We start from the raw sequence: 18,192 nt of genomic DNA, 5'->3' as shown, positions 1-18,192 counted from the left end.
TCAAAATGAGGCGTAGGGATTTGTAAGGAGCCTGTAAAAGAGAGGAGCCCTGAAACTTAAGCTTCTTAGCTTTGTGGCACATCTACCTCTGGCCATACTCAAAAGTCTATACCCCAAAGAATATGCAAAAAAGCAGGGAGGAATAAATAGATGTAAATATGAAAAAGCCCCGCATTCACAGAGAAAGAGGAACTTAAAGGACAGATATCAGAGTATGATTTGAGCAAAGACAATTAAATGTGTCCAAAGTCATCCCTCCCCTACACCCCAGGGCAGGGAGAGGTGGCGACTTTCTGAAGGACTGGCAAATGCCTGAGGAGAGGAGTAGAGCCCTGCCTCCAGGAGGCCATCCCGACCGAAGCTGTGAAATGAGACCCAGTGGGATTAGTGAGTGATGGGTGACACAGTAAGATGAGGAACTCCGAAAGGGATGATGAAGAGGTGTGGGAACAAGGCTGTCGCACACTCTTGCCTAAGATAAGCCTGTGGGGATCCTCTAAATATAGTTAAAGGGATCCCTCAATTACACATTATAGAACAGGCAGAACATACTAATTTCTCCTGAGCTAGAAAGAGAGAGATCTTTGAGAATGTCAAGGCCACCCCTTTGGAAATTCCTTTGGCTTCCATGCTCCTCACTCAAGACTGGGCACAGTGGCACAGGGGGATGTGCAGCAAGCTCTCATTGGATGGATGGATACTCTATGAAGTGGAGGTGAGGTGACAGGTGGGAATACATGGGTGATGCATGGGTGATGTACTTACCATAGTACCTGGCGCATAGTAAAATCTCAAAAAATATAAGCCATGGCATTAGCTACTATATTAAACAGTCAATGATAAGAACCTACTTTTTCAATAAAATAATACTTTGATGAACATAAGTTATTCTACTTCTAATGAATATTTCTCTCAAGATATTTAATGTTCAGTCCAGTTCTTCATTGCTGCTTACAAATTGTGACTTTAACCAACAATTATTACACAATTTCTCAAGATTTTGTGCGTTAGGAGTTTGGGCAGGTCACTCAGAGGTACTGAGCTGGCAGGTGAGCCACTCTGGAGGGTCCAAGGTGGCTCCACTCACATACACTGTGCCTTTGCAAGGACACATGGATAGCTGGGATCAGCAGGGACCATGAACAGTGTCTCCTGTGGTGTGACAGTCTCTTACAAACTGGCTTGGAACTCCCAAAACAAGTACTCCGAGAGATTAAGGTCAAAAGCCCAAGGCCTCTTATGAGCTAACCTCCAAAGTCGCAGAACATCAATTCCGCCTTAATTGTTCAGTCAGGTAAGTCACTAAGGCCAGTCTGGATTCAAGGGGAGGAGAATTCAACTTCACCTCTCAATGGGAGGAACAGCAAAGAATTGATAGGCATCTTTACTTTACCATACTGTTTATACATATTAAATGAAAAATGTTAGAAACTGTCAAGACAACTATTCGCATGAGCTAGAAGAGAATTGACATTCGTGGGTGTTTAGTTCTTAATGGAAGACCTATTTCTGCCATGTCAAACGTTTCATCTGGATAATCGTTTTGATGGTATATGGGCCAGCGAGTAGAAGAACTGCAGGCATTTGAAATTCTAAATCCTGGGCTTCCCTAGAAAGGCCATACCTAAAAAATGGAGTCTAGCAGTCATCTTTTAAAATTCCAGATAAGGTTCTCCTAAAAGTTTGGTAATGAGACACTTTGTTCCTAAGAGAAGGAAAAGGCTCTCCTTGAATTTCCCCACCATCTCTCACCTTTAACCTCTCTAGACCCATGGAAAGAAACAATGGGACAAAGGTAAGAAAGAAATAACTTAAGAACTATAAGTAAAAGGATGAATTAGAGTCTCTGTGGATTATTACTTATTAGGGTTATTAAGCCATTTTTTGCCTTATCAATGTTTCAAAGAAATAATATCTTTCATTTCATATTGACAGTTAATAAAATTATCACATGACTATCTGATCACATTTGAGTCTCAAAACAACCCTAGAAGATAAGTAGGAAAGCTACTATTATTTTTCCTGTTTTGTAGATGAAGAAACCAGTGACTTGACTGGTCTCTCTGCTGGTAAAAAGTAGTTCAAGTCTGGACTTAGATCTTCCAATTTCATACCACGTGTTCTTTCAGCTATACTGCTGCCTTTGAATCAGCTCACACGTTTGGGAAAAATAATATTCATCTAATTTCACATCACCACTGCATATTTACATCTTCAAGAATAATAACTCTATTCAAAAATTTGTCTCACTTCTGCATTTTTCATATAGAGTTTCATTTGCTTTTTCTGCAAAAATAACAATCTGCATCTTGTAGAGAGCGCACACAAATTCAAATGTCTCAAAATATATGACGTTTTACTTATCCAAGAATAAATGGTATTCATCATACTTAGCAAGAACACCATGGGTTTCATTTTCGAAGTATTTTGCAAGCATCAGCTAATTAAGACTCCTGTAGTCTTCAGTTTGACAGTTGTTTTCAAAAGTGTCTTGTTTCCCAGGAAAGTTCTCCACTCTGTCTTATTCATACAAATCAGCGCATTTGTTCGGTTCTTAAAATAAGAAGCTAAAGGCTGTGAAATTATTTTTGATCAGTGTGTGACAGTGATCAAATACAATGAGCTCAGTGAGATAAAAATGCCCAGTGACTGGTCTGAAGGACAAATTGGAACACAGGAGAAGAACTCAAGGTCTTCTACATTCTAAATAGATACTGGATTGTTCCACAAGGTCCTATCTCTAAAACTACAACACAGGCATCTGCTTTACAATTAAAACTTGAAGTGGTTTCCTACTTGGATCATTCTGTATTTTTGTTTGTTTGCTTGTTTTAACATCTTTATTGGAGTATAATTGCTTTACAGCGTTACTTTCTGCTGTATAACAAAGTGAAACAGCTATATGTATACATATATCCCCATAACTCCTTCCTCTTGCATCTCCCTCCCACCCTCCCTATCCCACCCTTCTAGGTGGTCACAAAGCACGGAGCTGATCTCCCTGTGCTAGGTAGCTGCTTCCCAATAGCAATCTATTTTATATTTGGTATTGTATATATATGTCAATGCTACTATCTCACTTCGTCCCAGCTTACCCTTCTGCCTCCCTGTGTCCTCAAGTCCATTCTCTACGTCTGAGTCTTTATTCCTGTCCTGCCCCTAGGTTCATCGAACATTTTTTTTTTTTTTAGATTGCATATATATGTGTTAGCATACGGTATTTGTTTTTCTCTTTCTGACTTACTTCACTCTGTATGACAGACTCTAGGTCCACCAACCTCACTACAAATAACTCAACTTCATTTCTCTTTAAGGCTGAGTAATATTCCATTGCATATATGTGCCACATCCTCTTCATCCATTCATCTGTCGATGGACACCTAGGTTGCTTCCATGTCCAGGCTATTGTAAATAGTGCTCCAATGAACATTGTGTACATGTCTCTTTTTGAATTATGGTTTTCTCAGGGTATATGCCCTGTAGTGGGATTGCTGGGTCGTTATGGTATTCCTATTTTTAGTTATTTAAGGAACCTACATACTGTTCTCCATAGTGGCTGTATCAATTTACATTCCTACCAACAGTGCAAGAGGGTTCCCTTTTCTCCACACCCTCTCCAGCTTTTATTGTTTGTAGATTTTTTGATGATAGCTATTCTGAGTGATGTGAGGTGATACCTCATTGTACTTTTGATTTGCATTTCTCTAATGATTAGTGATGTTGAGCATCCTTTCATGTGTTTGTTGGCCATCTGTATATCTTCTTTCAGGAAATGTCTATTTAGGTCTTCTGGCCATTTTTGGATTGGGTTGTTTGTTTTTTTGATATTGAGCTGCATGAGCTGCTTGTATATTTTGGAGATTAATTCTTTGTCAGTTGCTTCATTTGAAAATATTTTCTCCCATTCTGAGGGTTGTCTTTTGGTCTTGTTTATGGTTTCCTTTGCTGTGCAAAAGCTTTTAAGTTTCATTAGGTCCCATCTGTTTCTTTTTCTTTTTATTTCTATTTCTCTGGGAGGTGGGTCAAAAAGGACCTTGCTGTGATTTATTTCAAAGAGTGTTCTTCCTATGTTTTCCTCTAGAGTTTTATAGTGTCTGGCCTTACATTTAGGTCTTTAATCCATTTTGAGTTTATTTTTGTGTATGGTGTTAGGGAGTGTTCTAATTTCATTATTCTACATGTAGCTGTCCAGTTTTCCCAGCAACACTTATTGAATAGGCTGTCTTTTCTCCATTGTATACTCTTGCCTCCTTTATCAAAAATAAGGTGGCCAGGGCTTCACTGATGGCACAGTGGTTGAGAGTCCGCCTGCCGATGCAGGGGACACGGGTTCGTTCCCCGGTCCAGGAAGATCCCACATTCCGGAGCCTGTGCTCCACAATGGGAGAGGCCACAGCAGTGAGAGGCCCATGTACCACAAAAAATAAATAAATAAAATAACGTGACCATATGTGCATGGGTTTATCTCTGGGCTTTCTATCCTGTTCCATTGATCTATCTTTCTGTTTTTGTGCCAGTACCATACTGTCTTGATTACTGTAGCTTTGTAGTATAGTCTGAAGTCAGGGAGCCTGATTCCTCCAACTCCATTTTTCTTTCTCAAGGTTGCTTTGGCTATTCGGGGTCTTTTGCATTTCCATAGAAATTGTGAAATTTTTTGTTCTAGTTCTGTGAAAACTGCCATTGGTAGTTTGATAGGGACTGCACTGAATCTGTAGATCGCTTTGGGTAGTATAGTCATTTTCACAATGTTGATTCTTCCAATCCAAGAGTATGGTATATCTCTCCGTCTGTTTGTATCATCTTTAACTTCTTTCATCAGTGTCTTTTAGTTTTCTGCATACAAGTCTTCTGTCTCTTTAGGTTAGGTTTATTCCTACGTATTTGATTCTTTTTGTTGCAATGGTAAATGGGAGTGTTTCCTTAATTTCTCTTTCAGATTTTTCATCATTAGTGTCTAGGAATGCAAGAGATTTCTGTGCATTAATTTTGTATCCTGCTACTTTTCCAGATTCATTGATAGCTCTAATAGTTTTCTGGTAGCATCTTTAGGATTCTCTGTGTATAGTATCATGTCATTGTCAAATAGTGACAACTTTACTTCTTCTTTTATGATTTGGATTCCTTTTATTTCTTTTTCTTCTCTGATTGCTGTGGCTAAAACTTCTCAAACTAAGTTGAATAATAGTGGTGAGCCTGGGCATCCTTGTCTTGCTCCTGATTTTAGAGGAAATGGTTTCAGTTTTTCACCATTGAGAACGATGTTGGCTGTGGGTTTGTCGTATATGGCCTTTATTATGTTGAGGTAAGTTCCCTCTATGCCTACTTTCTGGAGAGTTTTTATCATAAATAGGTGTTGAATTTTGTCGAAAGCTTTTTCTGCATCTATTCAGATTATCACATTGTTTTTATCCTTCAGTTTGTTAATATGGTGTATCACATTGACTGATTTGCGTATATTGAAGAATGCTTGCATTCCTGGGATAAACCCCACTTGACCATGGTGTATGATCCTTTTAATGTGCTGTTGGATTCTGTTTGCTAGTATTCTGTTGAGGATTTTTGCATCTATATTCATCAGTGATAATGGCTTGTAGTTTTCTTTCTTTGTGACGTCCTTGTCTGGTTTTGGGTATCCTCTAATTCTTTTTATTTGAGTCTTCTCCCTTTTTTTCTTGATGAGTCTGGCTAATGGTTTATCAATTTTTTTTATCTTCTCAAAGAACCAGCTTTTAGTTTTATTGATTTTCCTATCATTTCCTTCATTTCTTTTTCATTTATTTCTGATCTGATCTTTATGATTTCTTTCCTTCTGCTAACTTTGGGGTTTTTTTGTTCTCCTTTCTCTGATTGCTTTAGGTGTAAGGTTAGATTGTTTATTTGAGATGTTTCTTGAGGTAGGATTTTATTGCTATAAACTTCCCTCTTAGAACTTCTTTTGCTGCATCCCGTAAGTTTGGGGTCATCATGTTATCATTGTCATTTGTTTCTAGGTTTTTTTGGATTTCCTCTTTGATTTCTTCAGTGATCTCTTGGTTATTTGTAGAGTACTGTTTAGCCTCCATGTGTTTGTATTTTTTACAGTTTTTTTCCTGTAATTGATATCTAGTCTCATAGTGCTGTGGTTGGAAAAGATACCTGATACAATTTCAATTTCCTTAAATTTACCAAGGCTTGATTTGTGACCCAAGATATGGTCTATCCTGGAGAATGTTCCATGAGCACTTGAGAAAAGAGTGTATCCTGTTGTTCTTCGATGGAATGTCCTATAAATATCAGTTAAGTCCATCTTGTTTAATGTATCATTTAAAGATTGTGTTTCCTTATTTATTTTCATTTTGGTTGATCTGTCCATTGGTGAAAGTGGGGTGCTAAAGTCTCCTACTATTATTCTGTTACTGTTGATTTCCCCTTTTACGGCTGTTAGCATTTGCCTTATGTATTGAGGTGCTGCTCTGGTGGGTGCATAAATATTTACAATTGTTATATCTTCTTCTTGGATTGATCCCTTGATCATTATGTAGTGTCCTTCTTTGTCTCTTGTAATAGTCTTTATTTTAAGTCTATTCATGTATTCCACAGATGCAGGGTACACCAAGTTGATGATGGAGATTTAATCCGCTGCTCCTGAGGCTGCTGGGGGAGATTTCCCTTTCTCTTCATTGTTCACATAGTTCCTGGGGTTCATCTTTGGATTTGGCCCCACCTCTGCATCTAGGTCGCCCTCAGGCTTCTGTTCCCGCCCAGACACGATGTGGTTAAAGGAGCGGCTGATTAGGGGGCTCTGGTTCACTCAGGCCAGGGGGAAGGAGGAGTATGGAATGCAGGGCAAGCCTGAGGCATCAGAGGCCGTCGTGACGTTGCACCAGCCTGAGGGGTGCCATATGTTCTCCCGGGGAAGTTGTCCCTGGATCACGCGACCCTGGCAGTGGCGGGCTGCACAGACTCCTGGGAGGGGAGGTGTGGACAATGACCTCTGCTTGCACACAGGATTCTTGGTGCCTGCAGCCGCAGCCTTAGCGTTTCATGCCCCTCTCTGGTGTCTGAGCTCATAGCCGTGGCTCATGCCCATCTCTGGAGCTCGTTTAGGCTGTGCTCTGCCTCTGTGGGCACACAGGGAAGGAATCCCGTCTCCTCGTGCACCCCGAAACAATGGTCTCTTGCCTCTTAGGCATGTCCAGACTTTTTCCCGGACTCCCTCCCAGCTAGCCATGGTACACTAACCCCTTCAGGCTGTGTTCACACAGCCAACCCCAGTCCTCTCCCTGGGATCAGACCGAAGCCCAAGCCTCAGCTCCCTGCCCCTGCCCACCCTGGTGGGTGAGCAGACAAGCCTCTTGGGCTGGTGAGTGCTGGTTGGCACCAATCCTCTGTGCAGGAATCTCTCCGTTTTGCCCTCCGCACCCCTGTGGCCGTGCTCTCCTCCATGGCTCCGAAGATTCCCCCTGCCCAGCCCCTGTCTCCGCCATTGAAGGGGCTTCCTGGTGTGTGGAAACTGTTCCTCCTTCACAGCTCCCTCCCACTGGTGCAGGTCCTGTCCCTATTCTTTTATCTCTGTTTTTTCTTTTTTCTTTTGCCCTACCCAGGTACGTGGGGAGTTTCTTGCCTTTGGGGAAGTCTGAGGTCTTCTGCCAGCATTCCGTAGGTGTTCTATAGGAGTTGTTCCACGTGTAGATGTATTTCTGATGTATTTGTTGGGAGGAAGGTGATCTCCATGTCTTACTCCTCCAGCATCTTGAAGGTCCCCCCCAACTTGCTATAAACATTCTAAATGACATAACCATATTCTGTCTTTAAATTTTGTTTTTGATTTCAGGATGGAAATAAACATAAGACCCCTAAAAAATAGTTCCAACCTGGGACACAGTAAATAATCAGGGACCATGCAGCAAAAGTTGGGGTTGACTCCCCCAAATCCTGCACAACTGGCCACCTAAGCTCAGATGACAAACCCTATACTTATCCTGCCTTCATGTCTTTTCCACAGCTATGCCAAGAATATTAGCATTCTATAGCTCCTTTGGGTTAAGGCCAATGTGAAGATACCTCTTACCCAGACTAGAAAGACATTAACTTAGACATTTTCTTATCTTCTACCTATGGATTCATTGCATGTAGAAAACTAGAATTTAAATATGTGGAATATAGGACATGTGCGTTTGTTTCATTGAGTGAACTAAATGTGAAAATAGTTTGTAACTAGGACTCCTGGGTAGCTTGATATCACCAAGGGGAAGAAGACATGAAAAGAGGGAGGAGAAAAAGTAAGGAACACTAAAGATTCATTTCCCTTATACCACACTAAATATAAGACATAAATGGCTATAATGATAATATTGATGACAGCCACCAGGCAGAGCAATGGAAATAATAATCACTTACACGTGTATGTTATTTCAGAGTTTGCAAAGAGCTTCCCTACTTCAGTGGCTCCCTTTGACATTGGAATTGTTATTCCCATTCTATAGAAGAAGTTTGGAGAGATTAAGTAATTTTCTTAAAGTAGCATTTAGGACTTGGCAGTACTAGGGCCCAAAGCCAGACTTCTCATTTCTAGTTTGCAGCCTGTTCTGCGAGACCATGTGAGAACCCTGGATTTTGAGTCCACAGTGCAACATTCTAGTCCTTGCTCACCTCTTAAGTCTTGCACATTTAGCCAAATAATTTATATTCTTCAAGCTTCTGTTTCTTTATAGCTAAATATTATCTACCCTCCTTTTCTTGTTGGATAAAGTGAAACAGTATACAAGAAAATCTTTTATACACTGTGAAATGCTCTATAAATGTGAGGAAGGTGTAACTAAGCCCAACTTAATGACTGATATTTCTAGGGGCCTCACCTCAACGTATCCTTACAGTTTTTCCTCCCTTTTGTCTGGAAGAACAAAGAGTCTCCTTCTCTTCAAAGTTAAACCTTCCACCTGTGCTTATATGAGACCAGCAAATATTTATCAAGGGCTTACTTAGAGTCTATTGCCTCACTTAATGTCCATCATGATTTTACAGATAAAGAACTGAGATTCCTAAAAGCTGAATAATTTACCCAAGATTATGCAAATTAAGTATTAGAGTCCAGGAAGTCCCATTTCAGAGCCTACGTCTTTAATCACTGTGCAATATTGCCTCCCCAATGACTCAGGCAACTTCTTTGTTTTCCCCCATTTCAGTTATCTATTACTGCGTAACAATCCAGCCCCAAATTAAATGGCTTAAAACCAGTCCCCCTATTTGCACATGACTCTGCAATCTGTACTGAGTTCAACTGGGTCATTCTTCTGTTGACTTTGTCTGGAGTCACTCATGAGGCTCCAACCAGCTGGGAGCTTAACTGGGGCTGAACCATCCCTTGTGGTTTCTCATCCTCCAGGGTTCTCTTCAGGTGGCTGCTTATCATTCAGTGGTCTGGACCAGCCTCTAGTCCGAGCATTTTTATAGCATGGAAGATGGCTTCCACAGGAGGACAAATCCCACTTTGCAAGTGCTTCCCAGGTCTCTGCTGGCATCCTACTTGCTAATGTCCCTTTGGCCAGAACTAGTCACAAAACCAAGGGCAAAATCACAGGGTATGAAACCCAGGAGGTGCAGGTCCCTGGAGGCCATGATATTTACCACGTCTCCTCTCTTCCCATCTATCTTCTCATTCATTACTTATGTTTCCCCCTCAGCATAGAAAAGACTTGGAGGACCACATCTGAATACAAGTAAAAGTTTCCTGTGACTGCATTTCCCCTTTAGCTACCATCTCCATCTCACTCTCTTTCCTTTCATGGCCAACCATCTTAAGAGTGGTCTACACTCACTGTCTTCACTCCATTACTGTCTATCTACTCCCCAGTCACTGGAGACTGGCCTCTACCAGCACTGTTGCACCAAAACTACACTCCCTCAACTCTCCAGTAACCTCTGCATTTCCAAATGCAGTGGAGAATCTCTAGACTTGTTTACTTTGACCTCTCTGTAACATTTAATGTTTTCTTTTTCTTATGCGACTCTCCTTTCTCTCATCCTTTGTGTGTTTAGTTCTTCCCATCCTCTAATGGCACCTAATGGTCTTCACTCACCAGGGTCTGGCTCCTGTCCTCTGTTCTACTCACTGTATAGCTTTTCATGCGAAAAACACTCAAACTATACCTTTAGCCCCAAACTCTATGCTTACCTCCAGACCCATTCATTTAAGTATATCTCTACTCAAATCCAACAAGTCCAAAACGAATCATCATCTTTCCTCTAAAACTCTTATAATCCCTTATACTTGTATTACCACCACCCTTTACCCAGTTGCCCAAATTAGAAATGTGATAGCCCAAGACTCGTCCTTCGCTTCTTCCCACAGTATACAATTTGACATTGAGTCTTATCTGTTCCGGCTTTAAATATTTCTCATAACTATCCAGTGGTATACTGGCAAATGTTTAGCTACCAGCTTTTGCAGGGGGTGGGGGATGAGTAGCATTTGATGATTTCCATGGTGTAATCCTCCCACCATGGTTGATTTCAAGCTACTAATGTGACATCACTGAATAGAATTGGGAAGAGAAGTGCATTACCACACATTATATAGTATTTCCACCTACAGATACAACAGGCATAAATAACTTCAAGAGAGTAGTAGCAGTAAAAGTAGTAAAATAAGTATAAAATGATGAGTTTTGAGTATTTATTTCTTTTGTTTTTAATATAACTAAATTGTAAGTGTATATACTTTAATTTTCAGTGATGGCTTTGTTTAATAGCCAGCTCACCAAATTCCTGGAAATTTAACAACTGGCTCTCATGAGCCAGTACAAGCTGGATCTATCCCCCTCTTTTCCGTTCTCAAGACCAGAGGCAAAATTTAAGGCTCTGACCACCTGTCATCTTGATATTGCAATTTCCTCCTAGTAAGTCTTTCTACTCATCTGTCCCCCACATCGCTGTCCCAAGGACCCTTTCTAACACTCAGATCTGATTATATCATTCCCCCACTTACAGTCATTGAAGACCCATAGCTTTTCAACTGGAACTTAAAATTCCTAGTTTAATGCACAGAGACTTGCCTTGTTTTGAGCCTTATCTCCCTCTGCTTCACCCACTAACACCCTAGCAACTCAAACATATGCTGTCTTATGACTCTGGACCTTCCCCCATGCTGTTTCCACCCTCTAGATTGCCCTTCCATCTTTCACACAGCTAACTAGTACTGAGTGGTTTTTCAGATCTCAGGTTAAGAACTCCCTCCTCTGAAAGTCTTTTCTATACAGTGGCAGTAGAGAGTACTGATTAAGAACATGGACATAAAACCAAACAGCTAGGTCTCTAATGTCGGTTCTGCCACTTAACTGAGTAACCTTGAACACGTTACTTAACCTTAGTTTCCTTACTAATAAAATGATGAAAATAAAGTGCTACCTTGTAGAATTGTTGGGAAGATTCAAAGAGTTACTATGTGCAAAGCCCTCAGAACAGTGCCTGTAACTTAAGCCCTTAGGACTCAGTAAATGTTAGCAACATTAACTACCTAACTGTAAATGCTTCTTATCTGTATTTCCACAGCATTATGTACATACTCATCACATGATACTAAATCACTGATTTACTTGACTTCCTCGTTTGTAACTCTTCAGACAGGAACCATGTAGCCCTGTGCTTAGGCAGTGTCTAGTAAGTGCTCAATAAATGAATAAGAGAGTAGATGAGTGATGCAAGCTCTGGCCAACTGGGCACATGTTTCTTTTTGACTCATTCAGCTGCATTAGAGTTAAGAAAGTGAAGGGAATTTGTGAGATCCTATGATCAAATCAAAGGGAAATATTTTCTCAAGTTTAATTAGCTATACATAGTGCTATAAAAACTAAAATCAGAAGGAAATTAGTTTTAAAACCCACAATGCTTTTGCTGATTTTTGCTTCCTCTTTATGTCGCTACCATTTATAAGAAATGTGGTAACGGTGTCTTAGCCTAATTCCATTGTTATTTGTGATGAATGTAGGAAAGACTCCTCAAGTTAAAGGGAGCTTTGGTAAATGTGTGGGCAAAAGAGACCCTAAATGTCCACTGAAAAATTATTCTGACCTCACAGCAAAAATTAAATTCTATTATTTTCTGAGGCTCTAAGTTGTTTATCTAAGAATCGCAATTTGACTTTTATGGAAAATGAAAAAAGAAAGAAGAAAGATGTATTGAGCATCTCCTAGGTATCAGGCATTTTTACAAATACTATTTCTTCTAATCTTCACAAAACTGAATTAGATGTTGTATTGGGGTTCTCCAGGGTGGCAGGGAATAGATATGTGTTTATGTTTATATATAGAGAGAGACTGATTATAAGAAATTGGCTCATTCAACTATATACACTGATAAGGTTCCATAATTTGGCTTCTGCTAGCTGGAGACCCAGTAAGCATGGTGATCTCATGTAACTGTGCAGTTCTAGTCTGAAGGCCTGAGCACCAGGAACTGATGGTATATGGTCCAGACCAAGGGCAGGAGAAGACCAATGTTCCCACTCAAACAGGGAGGCTGAGAGAGCAAATTCTCCCTTATTCCAACTTTTTGTTGGCCCTCAACAGATCTGATGAAGCCCACCCGCACTGGAAGGGCAATCAGCTTTATGCAGTCTACTGATTCAAATGCTAATCTCTTCTGGAAACACCTTCACAGACACATCTAGAAATAATGTTTAACCAGATACCCGGGCATCCCACAGGCCAGTCAAATTGTCGCATAAAATTAACCATCACAGACGTTATCCCCATTTTCAGATGGGGAATCTGAGGTTCAGAGGGTTAAGTAATTTTCCAAAGATTACATGGATGGCAAATGTGGGTTCAAGTTCAAATACATGTGTTTCTAATGGCAAAGCACCATGTTCCTTCTACTAAGACAGTAATTCTAAATCAGGTGACTGTGCCCTCCAAGGTCACTTGGCCATGTCTAAAGACATTTTTGGTTGTCATAACTGGTGGGGATTGAGGGACTTGCTACTGACATACAATGGGTAGAAGTTAGGGATGCTGCTAAATGTCCTACGATGCACAGGACGGCCCTCACAACTGAAAATTATGCAGCCCAAGATGTTAACAGTGCCAAGATAAAGAGACCCTGCCTGAAACTATACTATATTAATGGTTTTCCAAAACAGTAGACAAGTAATAATATGCTGATCTAAAATATAAATGACTAGAGTTCCATAAACCTAATACATACTGGTGAAAAGAGTGAATGAACGTTAAATTCTAGATTATGATTTATTTTAATAGCCTCATCTACCTTGGGAAGAATAAGTGATGGGTACATGGGAAAGTACTTTGAAAAGGGAGACAATTTCTAGGTCCAGACAAAAACAAAATATTGTTCAACAAAAGAAACATAAGTATTATTCAACACAAGAAACTGCTACTTGGCTCAGCTATGAAGAATATTTACCTTGTCATAATGTCAAATAATGATTTAAATAAGAATTGTGATACAATTATTTTAGGAAGAGGGGGAGGGGAAGGAGGAGAAGAAGAGTACTGTGTGCATGTGTGCGTGCATGTGCTGTGTGTGTGTGAAGTGAGAGCTGTTACAGTATTAAATTACTTGAATAATGTTAAATATTAAGATATTTTTAAATACCCACTTGAGCATTTATTTAAAAATATTGAGTAACTAGCAGAAGAAATTCCTCACTTTCTTTATAAACATCAAAGTAATATTTAAAGCTGTATGGATGTATTTATATATAAAGCTATGACTCTAAAAAATCATTTAAAAAGTCATATTCTAGTTCTGGGAGATCCAGAGAATCTCTATTAAAGAATAAAAAGTGTACCCCTAATCCCAGTCAGAGTTCAGACTACCAGGCTTAGGGATACTCTGCAAGAAAATGTAGACAGCCCACTCTTTTAAGAGTTCATGTGGAGGCCAATTTACTTAGCCTCCCTGAGCCTCACTTGTTTCATCTCTAAATTAAATAAGTTCATTTGGAACTAATTAAACTCAAATGCATGGCAAATAACATAAATGAGACAGACCAGGTACAACTGCCAGCATCACTTATAGATGATGGTCTCAACTCAGATCCAGCCAGCGGTTGCCATAAAGACATAGTGGTGCTAAGAGGCTCAATGGTTCAAGAGAAACTACAAATCTGAACTTTCACATGAAAGCTCCAGATTTTAGAATGCTAGTTTAAAATACACAGTGCCTGCCAAACCCAACCCATCTGCAAGGCACCACCAGCTCACAGATTCCCAATGTGCGACCTCTAAATTAGTGAACATGGATGGCCCCTGTAGGGCAGTGCAATGTCTCATTTCTAAAAATCTCTATTGAATGTATGAGTTTCTCCAACACCAAAGAAGCAGTTTGTTTAATCCAAACCTGACCCACTATATTACTTCACTTTGTGACTTTTGCATTCACTGTGAACACTCACAAATCTTCAGAACCAAGATCTGCATAAAGCCTTTATCCAAGAAAGCACAGTCATCAACAAAGCTAGGTGGGCTTCCCTGGTGGCGCAGTGGTTAAAAATCTGCCTGCCAACGCAGGGGACACGGGTTCGATCCCCGGTCCGGGAAGATCCCACGTGCCACGGAGAAGCTAAGCCCGTGTGCCACAACTACTGAGCCTGCGTGCCACAACTACTGAAGCCTGCGCTCTAGAGCCCGTGCTCCGCAACAAGAGAAGCAACCGCAATGAGAAACCCGTGCACCGCAACGAAGAGTAGCCCCCGCTCGCCGCAACTAGAGAAAGCTCGTGCACAGCAATGAAGACCCAACGCAGCCAAAATTAAAAGAAATAAATTAATAGAAACAAAACAAAACAAAGACACGTTCTGCCAAACACAGCTGGGTCAAAAAATCAAGGAGTCATTCTCAGAGGGACATGATTGGGTAAAAACTGTCATTAATCGGTCTTTTCAGATATGTTAGTCCACAAGGACAACAATTGCCTTTAAATACAAAGGACAGTATCAAGCTCAATATTTGCTAAGCAGAGTATCTTTTAATCTTTTACAAGGAAATTTTACCCACTACTGCTAATTATCTTCTTGGTTTACAGGTCTAGAAAAATGAAGTCTGTGATTTTTTTCCTATTCATTTTGGAAACTGCAGTTGCAATCCCGGTAAATATCCTTTCTTCTATTGTTACATCTCTCCTTCCTGATACTCAATTTAGAAATCCTCCATTTAAAAGAAAATGTTCTTCAGCTTGTGCTATTTACTTAGTAGCATGTTAATCATATCACTTGTGAGATGCTTTTGATTTTATATAGCCCTAAATTTTTAAGAAATAAATCAGGGACCACCCTCCCTAAATAAATAAATAAATAAATAAATAAATAAATAAATAAAATGTTCTTATAGAATGGTTTGAAGTTCTCTTTTTTAATTTTTTTATGTTTATTGGCGTATAGTTGATTTACAGGGTTGTGCTAGTTTCAGGCGTACAGCAAAGTGAATCAGTTATACATATACACATGTCCACTCTTTTTTAGATTCTTTTCCCATATAGGCCATTACAGAGTACTGAGTAGAGTTCCCTGTGCTGTACAGTAGGTCCTTATTAGTTATCTATTTTATATATAGTAGTGTGTATATAAAATCAGTCCCAATCTCCCAATTTATCCCTTCCCCACCTTAGCCCCCTGGTAACCATAAGTTTGTTTTCTACATCTGTAACTCTATTTCTGTTTTGTAGATAAATTCATTTTTATTTTAATCAAATTTTTTTTTTCCCAAGCAAGGAATGAATGACTAGTAAAAAGGAAATAAGGTACTTTAAAAAAATATATTTCTTGGGAATTCCCTGGTGGTCCAGTGGTTAGGAATCCATGCTTCCACTGCAGGGGGCCCGGGTTCGATCCCTGGTTGGGGAACTAAAATGCCGCAAGCCGTGAGACACAACAAAAAAAAGGTCGACAAAAAATATATTTCTTTAAGAGCTAACAGGTTCTACAAGATACAAGTACGCAGCTGAAAGTGTTGACTAACAGTCTATTAGCCAGGGAATATGCCCAAATACCAAAGAGAACAGGAAGAAATAAATTCTCCTATGGAAGCTCACCAGGCTAATATGAAAAATCTAAGAAATTAGTATGAGAAATCTTGGAGCAAATACCCACACTCGCCAGCAGCATTTTCTTCAAGATCAATACATACTGGCTGAGAAATTCTGAGTCTATAATGAAAGCAAGACCCAATAGGCTAGGGACAGGAAATGATATGGTAACCATAAATCAGCTCCTAACTCACACTTGGGGGTACGTCCAAGCAAACATGCTGAAAGCAGACAGGACCAGAACTTTCTTTTCTTCACAGCCAGATATACTAGCCCCACCATTTACACTGCAATAAATCAGCCACACGCAAATCAGATCATCTGAGACCATGTCAGCAGCCTCAAAATACCTGAAAGTTGTCTTTGTTGATTTAATGGGACCGTAGCTTGGACGATCATTTGGATATCTCCCAAAGCATCCGTATCATCCTTAATCAGACTAAAGGATTTGTGCCATTTTTTCCTTTTCACCAAATGGATGAATCAACCTCCCTGAAATAAACAAAGCAATTTATCTCTTGTTCCTTCTCTCCTTCCCTCTCTACTACGTCTAAGAGTCTGTCCTTGCTTTTGTTGTTGTTTAAAGATTTATTTATTATTTATTTATATATTTTATTTATTTTTGACTGCGTCGGGTCTCAGTTGCAGCACGCGGGATCTTTCTTTGTGGTGCACGGGCTTCTCTCTAGTTGTGGCGTGCAGGTTTTCTCTTCACTAGTTGTGTGGTGCGCGAGCTCCAGGACACGGGGGCTCTGTAGTTTGCGGCACATGGGCTCTAGGTGAGGCGTGTGAGCTCAGTAGTTGCTACACGCAGGCTTAGTTGCCCCGCAGCATGTGGGATCTTAGTTCCCTGAGCAGGGATCGAACACGTGTACTCTGCATTGTAAGGCAAATTCTTTACCACTGGACCACCAGGGAAGTCCCTGTCCTTGTTTTTTGGAAAGCTTCTGGTTGACAGATGTGTCAGCAAGGATAAACACCATGCCACCCAGACCAAGTAGTTCTTAGAAAAAAGAATTTGTGAGCACTGCTAAGAATCATGCTTAAGTAACGAGGAGCTACTCCAGCTGTAATTATAAATTCTCCTCTGAAATTACAGAAGTGGAATAATTAATATGTTCAGCACAGAAAGAAGTTCCCACAGGACCATTGTTTTCTCTTGAAAATGCGGTTTGCCCTTGCAGCTGTTGCCACTATGTAAACAAGCATCAAAAGGGTCTTTGAACTAAATGTTTGAATGACACGCCTGCATATAGACATGTTCCAGATGTTTCCCTGCTAGGAAAATTTTTTTCATAGACTCAGTCCCGTGTTAAAAAACTAAGTATCGGGCTTCCCTGGTGGTGCAGTGGTTGAGAGTCCGCCTGCCGATGAAGGGGACACGGGTTCGTGCCCCGGTCCGGGAGGATCCCACATGCCACGGAGTGGCTGAGCCCGTGAGCCATGGTCGCTGAGCCTGCACGTCCGGAGCCTGTGCTCCGCAGCGGGAGAGGCCACAGCAGTGACAGGCCTGTGTACCGCAAAAAAAAAAAAAAAAACTAAGTAGCTTCTCAAAGGATATACCTGTTAAAAATCTTGTATCATTTTCCCTGCCTGCCTGAATTCTCCAGAAATAAGTGAGTTCTGTATGGTTCGGAGAAACCACACAGATTTCCAGAGGGTATGTTGTTACATGTGGAGAGAATAATGAAACAGAATTTCACTTTCTGAAAATTTCTGGAAGATAAGCTGCTGTGTTTCTGAAAGATAAGCTGTTGCCTTTCTTCCAGCTTGCTGAGGGGGAGTGGAGGAAGAAGGATGCAGAGACAGGGAGCAGTTCTCCATTAATAAGCAGAAAGTCTCCTCCACTATTGTCCTCCATCAGGCCCCTGCCAGCAACTTGCCAAACTGGCCACTGTTCTTTCTCCATGCTCCTCTTAAAAATGGCTTCTCTGGAAATTTTTTCAAATATGATTATTCCTTTTAGTTGAAAAGGTAATAAGAAGCAAGAGAAGAAACCACATCTAAAAAAAATCCTGGGGGTGGAGGGATGAACTGGGAGATTGGGACTGACATATATACACGACTATGTATAAAATAGGTAACTAATGAGAACCTACTGTAGAGCACAGGGAACTCTACTCAGTGCTCTGTGGTGACCTAAATGGGAAGGAAATCTTAAAAAGA

General features: G+C 40.4%; 1 protein-coding gene across 1 annotated transcript in view; it reads left to right on the top strand.

The window, feature by feature from the left end:
- SPARCL1 (SPARC like 1) overlaps positions 1 to 18,192 on the top strand; it is a 53,323-nt gene that overhangs the window by 13,695 nt on the left and 21,436 nt on the right. Inside the window, exon 2 of the mRNA XM_060011957.1 lies at positions 15,028 to 15,091. Coding sequence (XP_059867940.1) covers positions 15,038 to 15,091 — 54 coding nt within the window. The 5' untranslated portion in view covers positions 15,028 to 15,037. The remainder of the gene's footprint in view (positions 1 to 15,027; positions 15,092 to 18,192) is intronic.

Source organism: Delphinus delphis, chromosome 5, assembly GCF_949987515.2.
Source record: "Delphinus delphis chromosome 5, mDelDel1.2, whole genome shotgun sequence".
In the NCBI taxonomy this organism is placed as follows: domain Eukaryota; kingdom Metazoa; phylum Chordata; class Mammalia; order Artiodactyla; family Delphinidae; genus Delphinus; species Delphinus delphis.
The sequence above is the reverse complement of the archived record's forward strand: the minus strand, read 5'-3'. Positions and strand labels throughout refer to the sequence as shown.